Below are 16,043 nucleotides of genomic sequence, written 5' to 3'. Positions count from 1 at the left end.
TGCTATTTTTTCTGAGAATCAAGTTAAGTACTATTTTAAACTGCACTCAAATATGATAAGGTTCCAGTTTGGTGGCAATTCAGCTCTAGGTTTTTGTATTTAATTTCCTCACCCAGCAAGAAGCTGCCCTCTATTTCCCTTCCCTGCTGTCTCACCAAAATATACTTAAAATTCTCTATTCAGCCATCTTGATTACATTCCCCACTTTGCATCAAAGGAAGAAAATTACAAGCCACTTCAAATAAAGCAGCAGCTGCTTGGGTTTAACTCTTATATGCCTCTTCCAGAATGGCGCTCCCAGATACATTACAGAATTACAGGAGAGTGTTTATTCCTACAGGAATTACTTCGCACTTTACTTCCACAGAAGGTACAAGTTCTGATAGCAGGGTAAAAATGAGGGGTAGTCAGATCCTTTAAAAAAAGATCCAGTGATATTTGGCTGTAGGCAAGACCCGAGCCCTGCAAAAAAACCAACCACAGTAGCTCTCCAGAGACCAGCATGCCAGTTCAGATCAAACCTCTTGCCAGAGGAAACAGGCTTGACTGCCTGCAAATTCAAAGCTTACTTCAGGCATCTTAGTATCAGAGGGAAGTAGGAGTAATGTGTTTTGAACAGTTTATATACCAGGTTACTCCGTTTAGATTCATTGTCTTTAGGCAGAGGAAAAAACCATACTAGTCTCCTCAGCTGCACTGCTTAATTACAATCAGAACAAGAAGTGAATTACAATCAGAAAAAACTGTCCCAGAATGAGGCTTAACCAAAGGGTCAGTTAAGAGAACTGACTTCCTGGCATAGCAGTTTTCTCCATGGCCACAGCAAGGTGGCTTAGGCAAAGGACTGCATCCTGCATGGGTCCTGAAATTGCACTAGTTTGTGAGATGCACAATGATGAAAAAGTGGAAAGCTAAGACAAGCTGAAGCAAAGAAGTAAGCCTTTCCAAAATGATACTCATAAAATTAAGGCGCCACAACCAAAAGCCAGTACAGGCTACTTGGTAAAAACAAACAACTTGTTAAATGATAGTAACTGTTGGGCTTTTTTAAACACAGAGAAAAGGCTCGGGGAACTCAAAGTCTGGTACAGCAGTTATTCAATTTTTTTTTTTTTGACAAAGCAGCCCAGGAAACTGCCCATTTACTTTCAGCAGACAAGTTTTATAGATGCAGAAGCACAGCTGGAACAGCACTAATATGGCAGTGATCTGTGGCACAGAGAAAAGGAGGCACCACAAGGCACTCTGGTTCCTCCCCTTTATTACACATAGGCAGAAAACACAGTGGTTTTTCTCCCGTTTACTTACAAAGGAAAGGAATACAGAGCTTCAAGTCATTTCACATAATTCCGTGTGCAGCCTGGGTAAACTGCTAGCTGGCTACTGCACACCTTCTCTGGCAGGAGTCTGCACTCTTGTACAAAGTGACTATGAAGGCAGAGCCAACGCAGCACCCTAGTGACACCTGTAATTTCTTGCCCTGTCCTCTGGGGCTAAAGCTGGCTCACCAATAATTAACAGGACATGGGAACTCCAGCCCTAGTTTAGCATTCACCCAAGCTGTCATCCACACGGCTCAAGCCGTGGAGCTTGGTACAGGAGGCAGTGTAGAAATGGTGACAGGAATACATTCCGAGTCAGGGATAGGTGCAGAGAGAGGAGGACTGGCAATGCATCAATGTGTAGCTAGTCACCCCCCTGCCACACACAGGCTCTGTGTGCAGAAAGCCCAGTTAATAGCACATTCCCCTCCTGAAAGAATTCATTTATTCATGTTAGGTATCAGGCTTTCTGCTCTTCCATGTGCATACACATAATAAAAAAGTGACCTGCAAAAGATGAGTAAAGACAGCCTCTAAAAAAACACCTTCAGTTGCTGTGCTTGGGGTTTTTTGCATGAGAAACATTTACAGAGTTTTGTTTTGGGGTTTTCTGGTAACCCATAATCCTGTGGAATCGCAACATCAAGACTGAAGGCAAAGTCAAGGCTGTTGTATGAAACCATCCTCTCAAAGGGAAAATGATGCATCCCTTCTCCTCCCACCCCAAATCACCCAGTATGAGAGCTCAAAGCAGATCACCCTGCAGCTCCCAAGAAGTTTTGCAAACAGGGAAGATATAAAAATAGCAAGCAGCTCAAATTTCAAGTAACAGCAAGCAGAAAATTGTATTATAGTGACCGCAAGCCTTCGTCACAACAGGCAGCGTAAGAGAATCCTTAATTTAAAATCTTTTGCAGGTCTCCCTTTTAAGGCCTTAGTGTCATTACAGAAAGAGGAATTATTTTTGTCTTGTGCTTGCAGTTGCTGCCCCCTAGAGCAGCAACAAAATCTCCTACAATTTAACAGTTACAGTGTCTAGTTGTCCACGACCGTGCAAAATACAGACAGGGAGGGATAGAACTATCAACAGGTGTTTAAGCTTGTTGCAGATAACTTATGTCAAGGACAGTACTTATGTGCCAAGTGTTTTAAACAACCACACAAACAGCCAAATGTTGAGCAACTGCAATACCGCCGCAACTCAGATTCTCAACATCAGCCACAGCAAAAGGAAAAAAAAAAAACAAAACCACAAACCAAAAAACAAGCACTGTTATGGACATAGAAGAGTTTATCTTCACTGGGCAGAATAGTGAATTGCATTCCCAGAAGGGAAGACTGGATGTTGCAGAGTGACTTGGGAATCACAAGTCAAATTGAGACCAGTGCAGATGTTGGCACAGAGATGACAAACACCAGCTGGGGCCAGTTCCAGAGTGGATTGTCATGGCAGGAGATCCTGTTGCTGAGCAAAGTGATATCCGTGAAGAACAGGGGAGCGTTACTCCTCTCCCCAGAAGTTCTAGTCATTAGTTAAGGAACCTTAAGACAATTTCTCAAACTGCAGCAACAGGATGCTGTTGGGTCTTTAGAGATTCAGTCCCAGAGCTGTTTTGGGTTCAGAGGAAGCAGAAGGAGTCTTTTGTGCCAAATCTATGAAGAAAATTGCAACAGAAAGAGATCAGTTTTCATCAGTAAGAGGGTCTAGATCAACCACGTCCATAACTAACAAATACCATTTCAGAGCACCTCAGTGCTTCAATATTCAATTGTATTCTCTTGGAAACCCATGCTTCCTGTTTCATATGGAATGGTGAGTGTTCTTCTGCTCTGAAACTTGAGAACATCAGCTGACCAAATAGGAAAAAAACCAAACCTATATGGACAGTCCTGTGTAATTGTTCATTTACAGATTCCTGAAAGGAAAATTCAAGTCTATTTACCCCGTCCAAGAAAGGTCTAGGGAAAACTCAGCATGCAGTTCACACCCATAAGCTCTGGTCACTCATTGTTACTAAACAAAGACTAGTTTAGTACTAGTTTAAGCAGACATCATACCTATAAGACATAACAAGCATTCTAGGACAGAGAAGATACTGCGTGCTTGGCAGCAACAGGCATGAAAATGTTGGTCTACTTTATCACTGTTAACATAACGTACAAAAAACACTGCCTGGCTTTGTTAAACAATGACAAAAAAAAAAATTAGTCCAAGCACTAGCTCCTTCATAGGGCCTTCAACTTTTCCTATACCCCATGGGAAAAAGTCCAGGCAGAATTTCTAGCAAAGAGGGCAGTTCTCTCAAGACTGAGTCTGGTAGTGAAAGACAATGCCATTGAGCACCTGGCAGGGATACCAGGAGGGCTTGCTTTCAACCTTGTAACTGGAAGTGGGAAAGACTCTGGCTCAGACTTTAGTTCTGCTAGACATCTTTCAATTTGCAAGGCTGTGATAGATCCTAATAGCAGCTAGCTAACACAACTTGCCAACATCCTTACCTCCATCAGAAACAGAGAGCTTTTCCAACTCAGCTTCAAGCTCAGCATCAGAAATGGGTGGATTCAGCACCTTCTGGGGAACAGGAGGCAGATCTACAGGCTCCTTAGTTGAGTCCTGGAGGAGACTGTCCAGCTCCTTCTCAAGTTCCTCCGTGTCCATCTCTGCTGATTAAAGAAAACATTCAGTTCCAAGCAGAATTAAGTAGCATAATCGCAGTACAGACTAAAGTCCAATTTTAATAGAGGTATTATTACTCCCATCCATCATTACTCATAATAACAACGAACTCGCTGTGCTTCTTCAAAAGGTGAAAATTCAGTCCTGATCTCAGGGAGAAGCTATTCCTTTACAAGCCTTTGTGCTGAGGCATCTAAGGGCAAGAAAACATTTCAGCAGAGACAAACAAGCTGCAGCACCACACAGGCCAAAGGCAAAAGATCTGAAACAAAGCAGCAGCCACTCTAAAAATAGATTTACATCAATGTTACACAACTCTGAACTGAAATCCACCAGCACTTAGAGACTGCAAGGATTTGCAGATGCACAAATGCCAATTCCCCTGCAACCCACTGTCAGGGAAAACTTGTCAGTCATCACTCCCTTCTCAAGGCACCAGTAGCAACATCCTTGGTATTTCAGTAAGTGCTTATCATCCCAGGAAGGAGGACTAGACATACGTGGGGAGGGAGCAGGGAAGGGATGGAAGCACAAAGGGCAGTGGCAAGAGAAGATGAGCAAAGGATGAAAACCCCAAAACATACCTAGACCATTGATCCCCACTCCAGCCAGAGTCTGGGCTACTTCATCTTGAGTATCACAAAGCTGAGGAAAAATACACAGCATTTGATACAGAATAAAAGCTAATCTTATGTCTTACTGTAGCCACCTATGTCAAAAGTAGAAATAACAAAAAAAAAAAAATCAGACGTTGACTTAAAGGCAGCAGGTACTAGTGCAAAAAGAGAGACTTGCAATATGACTGCTTTTTCAGTAGCAAAAGTGGTAACACAAAATATTATTTAGTAAGTGCTACAAGACCAAGTAGCATGTTTGAGAATCAAACCTAAAACAGAATTTCACAGACAAAAAAAAATAATTTAAAAATCTCCCTAACTTTAGCTTTTTTCACATAAGTAACAAGCCCATATTGCAGCTTAGGCTAACAAAAAAAGGAAGCTAAAGACCAATACATCTCAGCTATGAAATTTTACAGACAGCCCCTCAGCTCAGTAGTTGAAGCCACCATTTAAGTACATGGAGCTGAAGTTCCTAAAAAAGTAATCCTTTTCTGTTTTTCACACCAGCTTATGCAGACAGATTACTCTCTTAATTTCAATTAATTCAGAATAAACTCGTCTCCCTTCCCTTACTGAACTGCAGAAGATTATGGGTTAGGCAGTTTTAAGACCCTGTTTTTATGCACGTAGTTGCATTCTAGCTTCCAAAAGTTATGACTTGTATTTCTTAATACATCTCGCTAAACATTTTCTAAGGAAGTTGTGTGTTTGCACAATATCGCTAACCAAAAGAACACATGAAATGCACAAATTTAACGTAAATTGTGATTACTAACAAACAATACATAAAACCAAACACAGCCAGTTATCTGAAGACCCCTGCTTGCTGATCTGAAAAGATCAAGATTAAGTCAGTTTGCTCTGGTGACACATGGAATAGAAACCAAACAGCGCCAGAAGCCTCAGCATTAATAGCTGGGCAATCTTGCTGTGTACAGCTACACACTACTTGCTTGTTTATTTAGATGTGCTCTTATTTCAATACCTCTTGTATCTGATCCACCAGGTTCTCTGCCTTCTCCACAGTAACATCCTTCATAGACAGTTTCAGAGCTCCCACACCAGCCTGATAGGCATTAAATACCTTAAAAAAAAGCGAGAGAAAGATGCATAATGCTAACTAAGAACAAACAACAGGCAGCATAAGCTTCTCTCAAGACCTGTTATCCAAGCAGGACCCTCAGAGAAACACTAGCACACAAGAAGAAAATAAAGCCACAAGCAGATTTATTCAGCACAATACCTCAACATCAGAGCAGAGAATAAAGTCTCGCCAACCAGCTTACACCCCTCAGACACGAGCTCTGACAAGCAGGTAAAGCAACACAAATGAGAAGAGCAGGGCTAACATGAGAAGTACAAGACAAAATTAACACACTACCATCTGGTCAGTCTGGGAGGCATATATACGATCCAAGATCCCCTGCACTGCATCCAGCTTGGAATGAAGCTCTTCAATGCGCCTTTCCGTCCTTCGTTTGGATTTCAAACATCTCAGCGCCTGGAGACATTACATATGCAGACTTGGATCACAAACCAGGCAGCAGCCAAAGGAAGTGTAAAAAAAAATAGCAATCCCTGTGCAGCAAGGCACACATACAACAGCTGGTTTTAAGAGCTAGATATTTCCGCTTCTCTTCACCACATCACTCTGGACAAATACATTCTTATCTTCACCTTAAGGAGATCTTTAGCCTCAGAAAAAACACTTCAACACATCCAAGTTCAAGTATACAGTGGCTAACCCTGCTCATTATCTGCAGTTACGGACCAGCTCCAAGACACCTAACTTGTAGTTCCTCCCAAGTAGAACAGTACTTACCAATTGCTTTTTCCCAGCTCTACAAGCACTCCGGGCATCCTCTTTACACCTGTACAGATGCAAGAAGGAAAAGCAGCTTATTCCTTTGCAAGCAGTAGTTATTTCACAAATCAGCAACCATCCTCACTACCCTGCTCTAATCCAGAGGTGACCGTGTAACAATGCATTTTGGATACAACTACCCTTAAGCCACTGTTGCTTCTCAGAAGTAGTCCTTGAATGCATTCCAAATCTTTGCAAAAACTTCTGACATCCATTCACTGCATGTTGTTTTCATGGAGATAGGAAACAAAGACTGAAAACCTGCCCTACCACATGACTGTGGCTGCTACATTTACTGAATGGGAAAGAGAGACCTGCACTTTCAGAAAGCAGCAGCTTTGTTCTAACTATGTCATGGGAATACAAAGTTCTACATCACACAGACGTTCTTCCCACCACCCTTCCCCAAATTACTTCTCTGCTTCCTGGGAAAGGGACTCCACCTTCTGTGACAGCAGCTGTTCGCTTTGCATCAACTGATATACTCCAATGTCCACATCATTCATCGGGGAGACTTTGGCATGAAGACCTCGGGCAAACTTCACTATCTAAAGAAAGAGAACCACATGCTCGAGTCACTTGTCTCCAGAATCTGTGCCTGCACTAGAAATACTTTCACTCTGATGGAAGAGCAAGATGCTTTTATACCCTCAGTTTAAGCCTTGTAAGAGATCGATGAGGACTTACCAGTCACCATATAGTCCAATATTAAACTAGACAGGATCGAGGAACATCAGCCATAATGGAACACCTTAAAGATTTAAAGCTGTCCTGGTGCTCTGAACAGTGTATGGCAACGTCATACTTCAAGTACTTCAGTACGGAACTGTACAGCACAGAACACTACAGGGAAACGTGCCATCTTAGAGATGAGAGTGCCTGTATCTCTGTAGTTACTGACAGACAGGAAAACCTTTTCACAGAAAGTGGAACACTGATTCCAGTGGCATGGAACGATTTTAATTTGGGTAGCTGGGAACGGTCAACCTGCAGGTAGACAACTACAGTATCTGCCGATTTTCTAGCTGTTAAATTACATAGGTGTATTACAAACATTTGAAGAACCTGTTGTGCAGGAATGAGGATTTAATCTCATCTATAACCAGGTTACAATGTTGGAGTACATAGGATTTCCTCTTCCAAGCAAAGAACATCCATATTTAGCCAATAAAGTATTCTTTCCAGCCAGGTGAAATGCAAGACAGGGATTATACCACCCAAAAGCAGTCACCTTTACCCTGTACCTTCTCTCCATTCTGTTCCAGGATCGTGACCCTCTTTTCCTTTTGCAGCTGGAGAAGCAACAAGTAGAACGTCCTTTCATCTGGACAAACACTGGCACAGAGGGAACGCAGCTCTGACAGGGCAACAACAGGGTGAGAAGAAAGTGCAGAGTTCTGATACAGGCGATAAACTTCCTCTGCTTTCTCCTGAAAGGAAGCAACAGAGCTGTCGATTAGTTTACACAGCACTCTTCCTTCTTTCACAACAGCTGCGAAGTCCACACCTGCTTCCTCCCACTCACTGAAGGTGAAAAGTTAGATGCATCATATTTTGGGCCAGACAGACTTTCAGTATGAGTTGTATGTTCACTTTCAAAAGCAATTACAGTGCTTTAAAAATATCACCATTAATGGAATGAAAAACAGTATGGTTTTCCACAAGAATCAAAACTACACTATTCACAGTCCCTGTGCAAATGCTATGGAACAACATAAGAACTACATAGGCAGCAAGCTGGCTTCCTCTGCCCTTCTTGAAATGCCCCTGCCCCCCCCAGCCCCAAGTTTAAACCCAATAAAAGCTTTCATTTAATCCACACTGTAATTGTGCTCATCGAGTTATTTTGCATCATTTGTACGTAGACAGAGGAAAAAGAAAAGTCTTCCCCATTTCAAGTGAGAGTTAAGGTCCACTTAAGACTATAGAAACAACTCTTCCCATCCACCCCCAGATTCCACATCAAGGCTTGTGTTTTTCCAGGCACTTTTTTAAAAGGTTTCTCTCTTCTCCCATGCACACACCCTCTGAAGGGGCTGTAGAATACCCACTGCAGAGGGAAGACACCATCTGCTATCGGACTAACTACAAAGAAAGGAACACATCTAAAGAGTTCTTGCATTTCTACTAGTCCCAGTCATTGAGACGCCACTTGCACGCAACAGCAGCAAGTCTTGGTGCTAATTTTAACAGTCACACAGCAACACTGAGAAGGACCCAAGGTCTCAACTGTCAGCACCGCACCATCCAAGTCAGACTGAGCAACAACGAGTTACGTGAATTCACAATGCAACCCACAGGTCTACCACTAACAATGTGCCAAAGAAAAGGGTCTTTGACGGGATCCAAGGGCAGTTCTAATCACGTCTGAAAAGGCAAGCTGAAAGCACAGGCTTTGAAGTGAAAGCAGCCTTTAATAACACACATGTGAGTTCAGCTCAATGATCCATTGGACTGACAGCCAGCAACTTCTACGTCGCCCGTTTCTCCCTACATGGATGGCACTCAATCTGCCAATACTCAATACTACACTTGCACAAACTCAAACCTGAGGTTTACAGCGGTCTCACAGCATACTACTTGCCTTCCTAGACAAGCAAGCAAGCCTGCCCCTCCCATTTCTTGGAAGTCAGCGAGAAGTCACTATGTTAGTTTCAAGGAACATCTGTAGATTTAAATTACCTCTTATCCCTGAGTTATTCCATCCATTCATCTACAGGCTTTTAAACACCTAAGGAGTACAAATGAAGGTCTATTCAACCCTGATCCTTCCTTGATAGCACATAAAATGACTCGTGATTTTTCTGGAGATGCATATTCTTGAGAAAGCTCTCAACACCACTCACCTGAAGCAGCTCCACATAAATCAGAACTTCCTCCTCCTCAGGTATTTTACTGTCACCCAACACACTGGAAAGAGTCCACTTCAGGGGCTTCAGAATGAAGACTCCCACACCCCAGGAGATCCAGCTGCTGTCTACACTGGCCATGAAGTCTGACTCCCTCTGCAGCTTGCCACGTCTAGAGAGAAGACATGCATGCAGAACTGAATACGGTCAGTCCTAAACCCTTCCACTGGCAGCGAGCAGGAGTGCCAGCATGGAGAATTTTTAAATGAAACATTGCTCTACACTTTGTACATCCACAGTCCTAGTGGTGTTTTCTAACTAGAAGTTAGTTTCTAGCTAAAGTTTGACACGTTACTACTGGGTATGAAAGTACACAGAGGTCTCCACTCCTCCCCAGCTTCCTCTGGACACCAGGGTCTTTTGTTTACTATTTTTCCACTTTGGCAAGTTTCTCCAGGTTTTCTGACTTGAAACTGATGAGGCATCAAACAAGGAAATTCACAGGGAGGGTCACTTTTTAGAGGGGACAGTTGCACATTTCAGGATGCTTCATTTGCATGTTAAATTGCAAACATAGCTTTTCTCAGATCCAGAGATTTTATTTGTTATGTTACAAACACAGACTCCGCTAGCTCCTGCTGTTCTTGAGTCTCTTCAGGGTATCCGTCCCAGGCTTTAGTTTCGCAATGCAAAACACTTGGTGGCAAATACCAGCGCACCGCATCCTCACATGCCCGTACACCGCTACATACCATTCGCAGCTGGGTCATCGAAACAACTGTTTCAGGGAACATAACCCGATTTAAAACAAAGCTCCCCCTGCACCTACGAGCTCTCCCAGCACAGTGTTCCCTTGGGATCCCCTGCACTCCCCACGGCCCACTGCCCTCCCACTCCTCCTGCGAGCCCCAGAGTGAGCTCCCCTGACTCCCTGTCCACCCTTTACCTTGCACAGGGCTCCCAAATTCCCCCTGCACAACATAACCCTGTATTCCCTTGGACCTCTCCGTGCTCCCTCCTCTCCTTTGCGAGCCCTGGCACGGCAACAAAACCCCCTCACGCTCTCCCACACTCCCAGCACTTTGCGCAGGCAGGCACAACCCCCCTTCTAAGAACAGCACCAAGCCTTCCCTCGTGTTCCCCCTCGCACCCCTCCATTTATCCTGCACCCTGCACCGCTCTCCCTGCCATGCACACAGCGAGCATCTTCCAGGCTGGCACGACATGGAGCTCTCCCTGCCCGCATCCATAAGTACAAAGCTCCCTTACGCCCCCTCCTTCTGCGACCACCCCTCCTCAGCGTCGTCCCCCCTCCCCAGAGACCCCCCCCGAGGCCTTCCCTGCCCTCCAGCCCCCACAGCGGGAGGGCTGCCAGCCCCAGGCCCAGCCCCCCCCCCCCTCCCCCGGTACCTGAGGAGCTCCCGGAGGACGGTGCCGAGGCCGAGCGGGAGGCTGCCGCGCCGCTCGAAGCTGTGCTGCAGGTCTCGCAGGCAAGTACGCACGGCTCCCCGGCGGCGGCCGCGGGCCAGCACCAACCCGACCCAGAAGGCCATCTTGCTGTCCCACTCGGTGCTGTTCACCTCACGGCTCTGCTTGAAGGCCGAGAAAAGGAAAGCCATACGCTCGTCGTCCGTCTCCCACTCGGGCGGCAGGTCCCCCGCCGGGGCCGGCCCAGGCGGCTCCCCCCCCGGGCTGCACATCTACGCGAGCCCCCGGCTCCGCCGCGGCCTCCGCCCGGCCGGGACCCGCCTGGCTGCCGGGGAGACACACACAGCGCATGCGCACTACTTCCCTCTTCCCCCCCCCCGGGGCCGCCTTTGTGTGGGCCGCCCCGCGCCGCCCCCCCCCGCCCGCTGTGGTACGGCCCTGCGCCTGCGCACTGCGCGCCGCCGCCTTCCCGACATGCATGGCGGCAGCTAAGTGGGCCTGGTCGAGGCCTCGTCCTGCTCCCCCCCCCTTCACCCCAAAACAGACACCCCCGGCCTCCCACGTGCGTGACATCACGTGGTGATGTCATCGGGGGTGATGTCATTCTGCAGGATGGGGCCCCTGCCCCTTGCTGGAGTCAGGCCTGGAGGCTGAGGCCCCTGGGGGCCTGCCCTGGGGGGCCTCCACCTTGGGCCCCACGCTGGGGCTTGTCAGCCTTGCCCCCTGCGCCTTCCAAACCCAAGCAGGAGCGAAAGTGAGCGGGCGCCTGGCGAAAACGCCAAGGGGAGCAACTTCTCGTGCTTTGAACCACACAAGGTTAACGTGGCAAGGGGCTGCTTTGCCTGCGGGGTCTTCAAATATAGAGGGACCAAGTTAAAACTAAGCTGTTGTCGTTTTATTTGCATTTTGTCACTTTACTTGTGTCGCTGCTGTGGCGCAGAGCTCCACACGGGCTGCTGGTGGGCGTGCAGCATGCAGGCGCTGCCGGGCACGCACAGAAGCGATGGTTCATCTGGGTCAGCCATGGCTGCAAACATGCAAGACTGGAGATCCCCCATCCTCCCAGGCACTTGCAGCACTGCACCATACCTTCCTAGCAAAAATCCCTCCAGTAACAGCGCACAGCCGTTTGCACGGGCAGGGTTGTGCAATCGCTGATGGCAAAGGGTGTGCTGCGCACACGCAAACCCCACAGACCACACGGGGCTGAGCTGGCGGCACCGCGGTGGTAAGCGGGATTGTCCCAGCACCGGCTCCTCTGACTGCTGCAGGCAGCTGGTGCTTGTTAACACTGGAGGAGATCTGAAGAGGGAGAAACCGCATAGCTAAAGCGCCTGCCTGATGTCCCTGACCCACGAGTGCACCCTGAGAACAGCGCGGGCTGACACCTGGCCTTGCCGGGGCGACTGAGGGCCCTGGCGGCAGTGCTGCTTCGTGAGGCCTCGAGTCTCAGCTAAGATCCACAGATGTTGGCTTTCCTGTCTTTTCACAGCTGCTTTTCTTTTTTTCCTTCATGTGGCAGCATGATTGCCATTCTCCCCAGTTCCCCAAGGGTGACAGCCTTGCATCATGTGAATGTCGGGATGCAGGAGAGGAGTGAGAGATAGGAGTTTCTTTGTGCAAAGCCTGATGTTTTCAGAGCAAAGCTCAATGCTACTAAAAAAAGGGGAGCCAAACGCTGTCGCTTAAGCAGAGCTGCCAAGTTCTGTGTATTTCTGTATCACTGCATTCACTGTATGTGATGTTTCTTGCAGAGCAGGGGGGAATCGAGCTGTGTCTGGGACCTCGGCACTGGAGTGCCCTGTCCCTCGTGGGCACACTCCGTGGTTAACTGGCCATTGCGTGATGGAGACAGAACCATTAACACCTCCAGCACATGTGCTGGGACTTTGGACTTTCCAGGTTTCTCAGATGCGTTTGGCTTCCCTGAGAGGCACAGAGGGAAGGATTGCTTTATTGCTTTGGTCGGTTTTTCTCTGGTGAGCTCTGAGTCAGACCAGTGGTGTGCAGTCATCGGCTTAACCCTGTAGCCGCTGGAACACAAGAGCCACCCTGTGCCCACACAGTTTCTCCAGAAATCGGGGATAAATCAGCCAAGCTGTGCCCTCAGAGACACAGGACATGGAGCTTGTTTTACCCTGTGTTTTTATTACGAGGGTTTCCCGAGGCTGCTGAGCTGTGCCGGAGCCTGTTGGGGCTGCAGTGCACTCAGGCAAGGCTGCTTGCAACCACGGGTGACTGCTGGTTTCGTTTTCGTTGAGGTTATTTCACATTCTTCGTCAGAGCCGCTCCTTAATGCAGCCCGGCTGACTCGCAGTGTCTTGGTGAGGAAAGGGCACTGACATCGGTAAATAAAAGCCAGCGATGGTCCATTCAGAAGGTTTGGTAACACCACCTTGGCTCTCTTCCCTTGGCCAGACCTAGATGAAGGCAGCAGGTCTCAGAGCAGCCTTTAAACACACCCCAGTCCATGTTTTAAATCAGGAGATGACTCAGCAGAGGCAAGAGCCTATTTTTATCTTCTTCCAAGCTTTCTGTGTCAAGCTGAAATTTTATATTAATCCTTTCAGTGCTAGCCCCAAAATAACATTGCTTTCTAACTGTGAAGCCATTCATACCCGAGGGCCTGCGATCTCCGGCAACCCTTCTGCCAAAAACCAGCCTGGCTCTTCCCTGCTAAGGAGGGCACATTTTGGCCACAGTCAGCAAAGCAAACGCTGCATCCAGGAAGCTGAATGGCGGCATCTGACCACGAGTCTTGTTCAAAGGAACCGCACGGGGCTGTGTTTATACACCTGAGAAAATTGGCCTTGAACCTGCAGCGCTGGAGGCTGTTAGACCGCAGCGTCACATGTTCGGCAATAAAAGAGCCAAGTGATGGTCTAATCCCGCTCCCGCAGGACCCTGCCACAGGAGAAACTCCTTCCTGGAAATTCAGCTGTGGAAAAAACTGTGATACAAGATAGATACTAAAAATATATATTGGCTGAAGAATGCATCCATGTGCTTTGAGAAACTTGGGGAAAAGATGCAAGGCATCCTTAGTGTATAACCCCCAAAGGCAATTTTTAATTTGCTTTTGTAGCTGTGCAAGGAGATGTGACAACAGCAACTCGGTCCCTTCATGGAGTCTCAGGGCTTACGCGTGGCAGGGGATGAGACTGGCCCCACTGGGCAGCAGTTCAGCAGGAGGTGGCTCTGCCCTGCCAAGCCAGCGGGTCTTGCTGCTGCCGGAGCAGTTGTGCTGCTAGAGTGGGCATCTGTGGGGCAGCCGCACGCTGTTCTAGGAGTTTGTAACACCCTAGCTTCACCCCACGGAGATTTAAACTGGGATGGGACTCTCCAAGGTTAAGCTGGATTTTAGGCAATATCAATCATTTCAAACCACAAGCCTGCCGAGCCAGAGGTTTCTGCTCCAGTTTCAAAGCTGGCAGGTGCCTTGGTTTGGATACGGAGCCTGGGCTGCAGCTCACAGTCTGCAACACCCTCACCCCTCTCCTTCATCCCAGAGCTCCTTTTAAGTCCTGGTTCAAGGGGACAAAAGGGAGGGGGGAAGGGAGAGGGGTAGATCTTAGTTCCAACTCTACATTTGCTGTTTAAAGTTTCCCCTTGCTTTTAGGAGCCGTCTGAGTTGGCAGGGTAAGGAGAAGAATTTAACCCTTTCCCCTGCCCAGCAGCGGCGTGCTCGGAGGCGGGGAAGCTGCATCAGGAAATGTGAAGGGAGAAAGGATGAGGAAATCCACCTACTTGCCCTGAGCATCTTCCGGATCCCAAAGATAAGGCAGGCAAAGGGAGTCAAGACAGAAGTCTGAGCATCCCTCTGCCGCAGAGGGGAACTGAGGCACCGAGGGACTGAATAGTTTGCCCAGGCTTGCCCAAGAAATGATCTGTGGTGCAGTGGGGAGTGGAGCTCTGGTCTCACGAAGTTCACAGCCTCGACTGCCCGCAAGACCTTTTCCTCTCTCTTTTAAAGAGGAACCTGCTATTTATGAGACAAATCATTTGTTTATCCAGAGCAGGGAAGGTCAAAATTATTGGGCTGCTTCAGATCCCTCCCAGGCACAAAAACAGATGAAAGGCAACAAAAAGCTGAAGGTAAAACTGAATGCTGATGTTCAAAAATAATATATATAGGCATGTACCCCATCACCTCCCTGGGATGTGCTGAGGATCACAGTTAAAGCAAGATGCTCTGGAAGGGGAGATGAGAGCCTCCTTCACACCCCCCCCCCCAATCTCTTTTAAAGATGGACGATGAACAAACAGATGCCGCATTAGACAGGACACGAATATTTCAAGGGTCTGAACCATTGAGCACCACAGGGGCAGCCAACTCGCACGAGGTTAACCACTAGCCGCCGCCGATAAGACTAGGCTTCCCCAGACTGCCGGCCGTTTATTACGGCTGTCCTCTGTGGGCAGTTTGGGCTCCAATCTCCCTTCTCCCTGCGGCAAGGGAGCGGGACGCAAACCACGGTCCTGCTCAAACTCTTGCGCTCATTTTATTTTCCACTTGCAACAGAGCTGAGGAAGCTGGGGGGGAATTTGGTATCCCAAAACCACGGTGGGTCCCCTCTTCTTCTCAATGTGCTTAATTTATGCCGATGCTTCTGTTGCGGTGCAGGCTCCCCAGCTCCTGGGGGGCTCATGGTTCAGAGAGAGCCGCAGGGATGAGCGGGCTGCTAGCGATAAGGAGTGGGTGCCTGCTGGGAGGCCTGTCCCTGGGTGATAAACACACGCCCCTCTCTCTCCCGTGACCAGAGCCTGTCCTGCAAATCAGCCTTAAATGGAAACGTCGGCATGCCAGCACAGCCAGGGTGGAAATTCTTGCTTGGCGGGTGAATGACGTATCTGCCAGGGCGTCCCACCCCTCGGGACGGCTGGGGAGTGGGAGAGGGCGAGCATCACGGACTTCACTCGGTAGCTTAAATACCCACGGGCTGGACACAAAGCCGTCTTTGTTTGGAGTTGTGTAAAAATATTATCTCTGTGGTTTGTCAGTGCAGATAACTCTGTTAGTCGAAGTTTCTAAACGGGGAGATTGAGACGGACGGAGAAGGCACTGCAGCTTCGTAACAAGTGTTTGGCAGGAGGAGGAGGAGGTCTCGGGGTTTGGATGCTGAGGGTTGGCTTCCCGCTGCTGAGAAGTGTCTGAAGGCCCAGTATAAACTATGGGGCAAACTGGGAAGCTCCACTTCTGTGTCCTCCTTGCCCTACATCCAGCCTCCTCCTGTCTGAGTTTATGCACAGCAGTTCCCTAAAGAGCATCAGGCCGATTTTTCA

The 16,043-nt window shown here is 47.9% G+C and overlaps 1 protein-coding gene across 1 annotated transcript; it reads right to left on the bottom strand.

Moving 5' to 3' along the window:
- Nucleotides 1-421: 421 nt before the first annotated feature.
- CHMP7 (charged multivesicular body protein 7) lies at nucleotides 422-11,101 on the bottom strand. Its single transcript, XM_075043561.1, has 10 exons — nucleotides 10,743-11,101; nucleotides 9,330-9,504; nucleotides 7,728-7,913; nucleotides 6,898-7,031; nucleotides 6,442-6,490; nucleotides 6,001-6,120; nucleotides 5,605-5,703; nucleotides 4,584-4,644; nucleotides 3,822-3,983; nucleotides 422-2,975 (listed from the first exon to the last, which is right to left on the bottom strand). Exons 1-10 carry the CDS (start codon nucleotides 11,030-11,032, stop codon nucleotides 2,911-2,913), a joined length of 1,341 nt encoding a protein of 446 aa, XP_074899662.1. The 5' UTR covers nucleotides 11,033-11,101; the 3' UTR covers nucleotides 422-2,910.
- Between the last annotated feature and the right edge of the window lie 4,942 nt (nucleotides 11,102-16,043).

This window comes from Buteo buteo, chromosome 12, assembly GCF_964188355.1.
Source record: "Buteo buteo chromosome 12, bButBut1.hap1.1, whole genome shotgun sequence".
Lineage (NCBI taxonomy): Eukaryota > Metazoa > Chordata > Aves > Accipitriformes > Accipitridae > Buteo > Buteo buteo.
The sequence above is the reverse complement of the archived record's forward strand: the minus strand, read 5'-3'. Positions and strand labels throughout refer to the sequence as shown.

What these genes read in the sequence shown, in the direction of transcription:
- CHMP7 (XM_075043561.1), bottom strand. Translation starts at nt 11,032, where the DNA reads ATGTGCAGCCCGGGGGGGGAGCCGCCTGGGCCGGCCCCGGCGGGGGAC. An exon ending in GAGCTGGGAAAAAGCAATTG is followed by an intron (nt 6,121 to 6,441) that starts GTAAGTACTGTT and finishes TAATGTCTCCAG; the next exon opens with GCGCTGAGATGTTTGAAATC. An exon ending in AGTGGGGATCAATGGTCTAG is followed by an intron (nt 3,984 to 4,583) that starts GTATGTTTTGGG and finishes TTTAATCAGCAG; the next exon opens with AGATGGACACGGAGGAACTT.